General features: G+C 67.5%; 1 protein-coding gene across 5 annotated transcripts; it reads left to right on the top strand.

The window, feature by feature from the left end:
* Nucleotides 1-281: 281 nt before the first annotated feature.
* On the top strand, nt 282-6,372 carry TMBIM1 (transmembrane BAX inhibitor motif containing 1). Of its 5 annotated transcripts, none has more exons than XM_074144913.1 (12): nt 282-359; nt 3,422-3,702; nt 3,809-3,891; nt 3,984-4,048; nt 4,182-4,235; nt 4,367-4,417; nt 4,570-4,609; nt 4,765-4,802; nt 4,998-5,085; nt 5,199-5,294; nt 5,559-5,612; nt 5,701-6,372. In XM_074144913.1, the coding sequence occupies exons 2-12, from the start codon at nt 3,450-3,452 to the stop codon at nt 5,842-5,844; spliced, it is 966 nt and encodes a 321-aa protein (XP_074001014.1). In that variant the 5' UTR covers nt 282-359; nt 3,422-3,449; the 3' UTR covers nt 5,845-6,372. The 5 variants fall into 5 exon arrangements, with proteins under 5 accessions (XP_074001014.1, XP_074001015.1, XP_074001011.1 ...); XM_074144914.1 differs by lacking the exon at nt 282-359 and having other exon boundaries at nt 3,450-3,575; nt 3,612-3,702; nt 3,791-3,891; nt 5,701-6,371; XM_074144910.1 differs by lacking the exon at nt 282-359 and adding an exon at nt 3,745-3,752 and having other exon boundaries at nt 3,450-3,706; nt 3,794-3,891; nt 5,701-6,371.
* Nucleotides 6,373-7,810: the final 1,438 nt, after the last annotated feature.

The following is a 7,810-nucleotide window of genomic DNA, read 5'->3' as shown; positions in this document are numbered from 1 at the left end:
CCGGACGCGTCACCGGCGGAGAGGAGGGGATTTCCCCCCCCCACATCGACTCAAAGGGTGGCCCCCTAGCTGACGTCACTGCGTGGAGAAGGGGGTCCCTAAGTGACGTCAGAACCGGCAGGAAGGGGGGGTTGGCGGCTGGGGCTCCGTTCGGCGGGCGGGGGTGGGAAGGTGTGCGTCCCGGGGAGCAACAGGAGGGGGAGCGCACCGCTCCCCCGGCTGCCCCGGGGCGCAACGGCGCGGAGCCGCCGCGGGAGGGCGCAGCGGGAGGGCGGGGGGACGGGTTGGGGCGGGCGGTGCCTTCCCCCGCCCCGTCCCGGCTCGCCGCGGCCACAGCCCGGCGGAGCGACGCGCAGCAGGTAGGGCAGCCCGGCCCCGTTCCGTACCCCACGGTTACCCGCCTGGGACGGGCCGCGGAGACACCCCCCCCGTGTTCCCCCGACTCCCTCCCGCCCGGTTCCCCCTGCCCTCTCCCCCGTCCCCGACCCCCCTGTCCCGGACTCCTCCGGTGGGGGCCGGGCGTGGACCGAGCGTCCCGGAGGGCGGCGAGACCGGGGCGGGTGTGTGTGTGTGTGTGTGACGGGCCGGTCCTTGAGCCGCGGGGACGCGCCGCGACCCTCCGCGCCCCCATCCCCGGACCGAGTGTGGGCACTTCGGGTCGGGGTCCGGGGCGGCGGGGGGAGCGGGGACGGAGCGGGGTCCCGCGGGCAGGGGCGCGGGGGGACAGGACCCTCACGGGTGTGACCCCACTGGAGGGGCTGGTGTCGTTTTCCGGACCCCATGGAATCGCGTGTGGGGGGGAATCGGGGCGCGGTGTGGGGTGGTCTGGGGAGGGGGGCACTGTCCTTTGTACTTGTGGAGGGTGTCCCCACGGGCCCGCGGGTTGAGCAGGGATCTGTGCCTGGAGGGGTGTGTGGTGGCACCGTGGGGGGTGTGTGTGGACCGGCTCTGGGTGCTGTGGGTGCGCCTGGCCTTGGGGAGGGCACTTCCATCACACGGTCCTGCCCCCCCCCGGCAGGAGGCTCGGAGGGGAGGGCAGAGAGGCGGCAGCGATGTTGAGGTCTTACAAACTCATGTCCCGTGTGAGCGGCATCGGGGTAGGCAGCAGAGTGGGAAAGAGGGGGAACCCGGCCTGGGTGGGCCATGCTGACCCCCCCCCCCCCCCCCCCCCCCGGCGTGAACCCTGCCGAGCTGGGCTGGGCTGGGCTGGGCTGGGCTGAACTGGGCTGAACTGGGCTGAGCCAGGCTGAATTGTGTTGTGGTGGGTTGGGTTGTGCCGTACTGAGCCGTACTGTGCCGTATGGAGCTGTGCCGTGCCGTGCCGTACCAGGCTGTGCCGTGCCGTACTGAGCCGTGCGGTGCGGTACCGAGCCGTGCCATACTTGGTGGGAGCTTCCAGGCTCTTCTGGGAACTCAGATGCTTTCCCAGGCAGCCTCACTGTGGGGAGCCCTGGCCCCCTCTCTCCCTACCCCAAACCCTGGTGTCCCCTCCCCAAGGTGGCCCTTGGCACCCCAGGGTCCCCGTGGAGCTGGTGGCAGGGGCCTGAGCCTGGCAGGAGCGATGGGGCGGCCATCGGGGATGCTGCCCGGTGCCACCCATGGGGCTATGCTGGGGGTGACGTCTGCCTGCACCCCGTGTCCCTGCCACATGTGCCTTATCTCTGCTGAGTCACGGTGCCAGTGCAGAGCAGCACCCTGTCCCCAGGGACAGCGTGTCACGCCGGGGTCACCCAGCTGGCCTGCGTGGGCCCGTGGCTGGTGACCTCTGGTTTCGGGGCCCCGCTGTGCCCCAGCCCCAGGGAGGGTGCAGGGTGCCGCCTGTCTCCCTGGGTGCGGCGGCCGCAGGGACCCGTTGGGCTGGTTCCTTGCTCATCCCTGAGGCCACCCCGCCGGGGAGGGGACAGGAGGGGCTGGGGCAGCCGGTGGACCCCTGCCAGAGGGTGCCGGCCATGGGCACAGGGTGGGATCCCCCGATGTCCATGTGCCAGCTGGATACACCCTGCTTTCCCCAGACGCTTGGGTCCCCTACTGGGGACTTTGTGCCCCCCCCCCCAGCTGGTTGCCTGTCAGGGGTTTTCCTGGAATCAGGCTCCTATTTTGGGCCCTTCCCTGACACTGGGTGCTTTTCGGGAAACCATAGAGCAACAAAAGTGAAACTTTCCAGCTGGGTGCTCACCGCCACGCTGGTTATTTTCGGCACTGCCGTCACCGTGATGGCAAAGGGTGGTGGCGTAGCTGTGGGAGCTCCACCGTGGCTGGGACAGACGGAGGGTGGGAGGGATGGACGCTGAGCTGGGGCTGGCATGGCCGGCCTGGGTGTGCCCCCCACCCCAGCACCGCTGCCCGCCCAGCCCGGCTGAGGGAAGCGCTGGCGTCATGCTGGAGGAAGCTCCCGGTCCCCTCCCAGCCCGGTCCCGGTTTGGATGAGATCCTGGTCCCGTCCCAGTCACGTCACCGCTGTGGGCAAGGGGGGAACGTGGGGGATCCTGGCACCTGCCTGAGGCGTCCCCGGGTGCCAGCACCGCGGGGTGGCAGGGGGGGTAAAGGCCTGGCACCGGGTTCTGGCAGCGTTGTTGTTTTCCTGGCCTTGGAGATCCTGCCTTCCTCCTCCTCCTGCGCCGGAGGACGAGCCCGGCGGCTGGCCCTGGGCCCAGGCTGGCTGTTCGCAGCTGCTGGGGGCTCTGCGAAGGGGCCCGGCGTGCCCGGGGAGGGCAGCTCAGCCCCAGGGGGTGGTCCTGGCTCCCCTCTCCGGGGACGTATCCACCTCCCTTAGAGGTGACGCAAGGTGGCACTTGTCCCTATAAGTCCCTAGGGGGACTCAGGAGTTCTGGAGCCCCCCACGTGACCCACTGGGCTGCTGGGTGGGGGAGCACCCCCATAATGAGGGGGGCTGACAGTAGGGTCTGCATGGGCATAATTTGGATCAGGCCCTGTGTTTCCATCCCGGGCAGTGGGCAGGGTGATGCTGTTTGTCCCCAGGGCGGTGCCAGCAGAAGCCAGGGACCTACCAGGGTGCAGCAGGAGGTATTCCCTGCTCCCCAGTGATGGCAGAGGGGTTTCCAGAGGCCAGAGGGGTCACATCCCTGCCAGAGAGGTCACATCCCCACCGTGGCTTGAGTCAGTGCGTGGCTGTGCCCTGCCCGAGGCTGGCCACTGACGCAGGTGCTGGGGACTCAGGGCACAGGAATGCAGGTGGCCCTAGCCAAAGGACCGTGGGGATGTCCCTCGCCTCTCATTGACCCACTGGCATTGAGGCCAGCTTGTCCTTATTAATTAGAAGCTGCTATTAAAGTGGGAGGGGGAGGTTTTGTGGCTCCACTGTCCCCTGTGTCCCAGCACCTGCGGCTCTGCTCACCAGGGACACGTCCTGCCCAGGGAGAGGGACCTGCGCTGACAGCCCCCCATCTTCTCTCCCCTCCAGGTGCCTGCGGGAGACACAGTGAGCCGGCATGGCGCAGCCCAACGCGCCCCCCCCTTACGATGACAAGAACCCCCTCTACCCCCCACCCCCGGGGGGGTACCCCCAGCCTCCCCACTACGCCGGGGGGTACCCCCAGCCCGGAGGATACCCTGCAGCAGGCGGGTACCCAGCAGCAGGGGGGTACCCACAGCCCGGGGGATACTCTGCAGGAGGCGGGTACCCAGCAGCAGGGGGGTATCCCCAGCCAGGGATGGCCATGCCCACCATGCCTATGCGGTTCGGTAAGTGGGGGCACCTTGGGGGTTTTTTAGGGAGGGCACTAGAAACAGGGGTGCCATGGTGGGCTGCGAAGCCCACCCTGGTGCTGAGGAGTGTCCCCCACCGCAGGTAATGATGGCATCGGGGACGGCTCCCCCTTCCAATCGGCTGATTGGGACGACAAGAAAGTCCGGCACACCTTCATCCGCAAGGTGAGTCCTGGGGGGCCCAGGGAACCCCGGCAGGGTCGGGGCGGCATCTGTCGGGGTGGGGGCTGGGTGCTGACCCCCGCTGTCTCTCGCAGGTCTACGCCATCATCTCCCTGCAGCTTCTGGTGACGGTGGGGATCATCGCTGTGTTCACCTTTGTGTGAGTGGAGGGTCCCTCCTTAGCCTTGCCCCAAAAAAGGGGGGAGCCTGGCACCCCGTGTCGCCTGGGTGTGTCCCGAGGGGACAGCAGTAGCTGCCTCCCCTCCCTCATGCCCATCCTTCTTGTCCCACAGCTCCCCTGTCCGCTCCTTTGTCCGGAGGAACGTCGCTGTCTACTATGCCTCATAGTGAGTAGGGGGTCCCCCGGCTCGTGCCCCCCGGGGTGCCTTCCAGCAGCGCCCCACAATCACAGCCTCCCAGCCCAGGGAGGGTCCCGGGGGGGGGTTGCAGGGCTGACACCTGTTGTCTCTCTCTGTAGTGCGGTGTTCTTGGTGACCTACCTGGTGCTGGCCTGTTGCCAGGGTCCCCGGTGAGTTGCTGGTGGCTGGGACCCCTGGGGTGGGAGGGTGTGGATGGGGAGGGGGGGGCATCCCTGCCTGCAGTTGCCCCCGGGGGGGGGACACCAGAGGGATATGTGGCCACTGTCACCCACTCACCTCTCTCCCCCCATTTCATCCCCAGGAGACGCTTCCCTTGGAACATCATCCTGCTGAGCATCTTTGTGAGTGGGACAGGGCTGGGGGGGGGGTGGTGGTGCCCCCATGGCACCCCAGCTCCCCAAGCGGGCTGGGAGGGACAGGGGCGACATGTGGGGAAGTGGGGGTCAGCCAGGAATGGTGCCGCTCGCACCACTGAGCCCATCCTTCTCTCCCACAGACACTTGCCATGGGGTTGATGACGGGGACAATTGCCAGGTACGCCCTGGGGACCCCATAGTGACAGGAGCTGGGGTCCTTCCTGCCCCCGCCGTGCAGCCATCTCAAATGAGAGGCTGCCAGGAGCTGGGGGACACCCCGGTCCCCTGGGCTCGGGGACAGTGGGGTCCCTGCCTGGGATTGGGGCTGTGGGGGGTCACCAAGCATGGGGTGACTCTGTTGTCCTCTCTGCAGCACGTACCAGACCAGTGCCGTCCTGATTGCCATGCTCATCACTGCCATCGTGGCCATCATTGTCACCATCTTCTGCTTCCAGACCAAGGCAAGGAGGGGGATGTGCCCTGCCCTGGGGGGGGGGGGTTCAGGCACAGGGAACTGGGCAGTGGGTACATGCTGGGCTCTCCTGTGATGTGTGTGTGTGTGTCCCACCGGCAGGTTGATTTTACATCGTGCCCAGGGCTCTTCTGCGTGCTGGGCATTGTGGTCATGGTGACCGGGATTGTCACTGCCATCGTTCTCTCCTTCAAATATGTGAGTAGGGGGGAGAGAGGGGCTGTGGGGTGCCATGGCTGTCCCCAGGGCTGATACAGTCAGGGGGGTTTGGGTGGTCCCCCTTTGGCGGGAAGCAGGGTGGTGCCAGCCATGGTGGAGGCAGCTTGCCTGCAGGGAGAGGGTGCGTCGGCATCAGCATCAGAGGCATCTCCTCGGGAGCCAGGTGCGGGCAGGACCTGCCCGGCCTTGCCCGCTGCCTGCCAGCACCCGGCTCACCCTCCCCATGTCCCCTTCCCTGCACAGGTCCCCTGGCTCCACATGCTGTATGCGGCCATCGGTGCCATCGCCTTCACCCTGGTGAGTTGACGGCTGGGGTGGGCAGAGGGTGTCATGCAGGGAATGCCTCCCTCCCTAGGTCCTTGCCTGACATCCTCTGCCCCCCCAGTTCCTTGCCTATGACACCCAGCTTGTGCTGGGGAACAGGAAGAACACGCTGAGCCCTGAGGAATATGTCTACGGTGCCCTCACCATCTACACTGACATCATCTACATCTTCACCTTCATCCTGCAGATCGTGGGCCGGGATTAGCCCTGGGACCTCTCCAGTGTCCCATGTCCCCCAACCTTGCTGTCCCTCACTCCCTCCTCTGGCCTCTGTACAGGATACGGCCACTTACCATGACTCCTAATGCTTCGGCATCCCTACCCGTAGGCTGCAAAGGAAAGGGTTTCCCTTGATCACCCCTCTACAAGCCCCCAAGGGTAGTGGGGGGGACCGGCTGCCGGCGTTTAGGCAGTGCCTGGCCTCGGCACCGTTTGCTGGGCTGGCAGCAGAGCACCACGGTCCTGCCTGGGCCTGGGGAGCTGGCAGCAGCCGCTGGGATCGTGTTGGGATATTTTTGGCAGAGCCCGGTTGGTGTCATTCACTTGGTGCCTTAAAACGCGGTTCTGGCTGTGCCCCCCTCCCTAAGCTGTGGTGGTGCCTGGTGCAGGCGGGGGGGCAGCTGGGACCCCCGTGGTGGGACTCATGGCAGAGCTCACGTCGCAGAGGGTCCACAGCCACGGATGCCGGCAAAGTTGTACTTGCTAAATAAAACAGTTTAATTTTCCAGATGGCCCCGGTCTTACTGGTGTGGTGACTCCCCCGAAAAACATGTAGGCAGCCTCAGTGGGGGCTGCGGCCTGGGGCAGTGCAAACTCTGCTGTGGGATGGAAAAGCCAAGGTCGAGCTGCTCCAGGCCTGGCCTCCCCCCAAGCCCGTCCTCCTCCTGCCCTCGCGGGCAGAATCCTGGCTGTGGAACAGCTTCCCCCTGCACCCCACGCATTGTGGGGACATGCAGGGCCTGGGGCTGAGGGAGTGACCACAGTGTCACTGCACTGAGCTGTTCCACTCACTAAGGATGAGGTTTATTTGTCCCCATCCAGCCCCACAACTGCCCCATGGGGCTGACATCCCCTTGGCCAGTCCCTTCAGGGTGCCACAGTGCCAGACTGGGGGCGGGGGGCAGCCGGCTATGCCCCCCTGGCCACTCGCTTGTATCGCTCCGTCTCGTACTCGCCCTGGTTGGCTTCCATCATCTTCCTGCGGACTTTGAGCTGCTCCAGACGGCTTTTGTCCACTTCCCGTTTGACCAGGAGGAAGAGGATGATGCCGGAGGGCAACCCGATGGCCCTGCAGGAGAGCCAGTGGGCAGGAGATGAAGAGACCCGGCAGGGAAACAAGGGTCCTGTGCCACCCTGGGGTGGCAGACAGCCCCCCAGCTCGGCGCTGCAGCCCCCCCAGACCTCCCTGTCCCACCCCAGGCCCTGCAGAGCAGTGGAGCCTCCCAGTGCTGAGCCTCTCCCACCACCCCATCCACTCACCAGGCCACCCCCACCGGCTTCATCGGGTTCTTGCCCTTCTTGCGCGTGGGGATGTACTCCACCCCCTCGGGGAGCCCCCCTCTGCCGGGCTCCGGGCCGGCCCGTGGCCCTGCTGGCCGGCGGCAGCTCTGCCCCAGGAGCCGTGTGCCCGGGGGGGCCAGCCTGGCACGACCCACTGCTGGTCCTGCTGCCGCCAGCAGCCCTGCGGAGAGAGAAGAGTTAGGGATGGGCGGTCATGGGGCAGCGTGCTGGGGGGGCCCAGCCTGAGGGCCCTGCCCTTGCCCCTGCCGTGCCCCTGCCCCGGCACTAGGGGGGGTTCGAGGGCAGGGCTGGAGCCGTGGGGGCGTGGTCAGTGCCGAGGGGGCGTGGCTCTAAGAGCGCCCCTGCGCCGAGCGGGGTGTGGCCTAGAGGGCGCGGCCAGGCGCACCAAGGGCGAGGGTCTAAGGCCACTCCTCACACGGGCGGGGCGGGGTCGGCCGTAAGCGCGTCCCGGAGGCCGCGGGGCCGTGCGGGGAGGGCTGACGGCGATCCCGACACCCCCCCCCCCCCCCCGCCCTGCCCCGGGGCCGCCCCCGCCGCCCGTCCGCCTTTACCCCGCAGTCCGCCGAGCGCCGCTGCCATGGTGGGCCGTGCTGTCGCGCCGCAGCCCCGCTGCATGCCGGGAGCTGCAGTCCGCCGCGCGCGGGCTGCCG

The sequence above is a fragment of the Numenius arquata genome, chromosome 3 (assembly GCF_964106895.1).
Source record: "Numenius arquata chromosome 3, bNumArq3.hap1.1, whole genome shotgun sequence".
Taxonomy (NCBI): Eukaryota; Metazoa; Chordata; class Aves; order Charadriiformes; family Scolopacidae; genus Numenius; species Numenius arquata.
The sequence above is the reverse complement of the archived record's forward strand: the minus strand, read 5'-3'. Positions and strand labels throughout refer to the sequence as shown.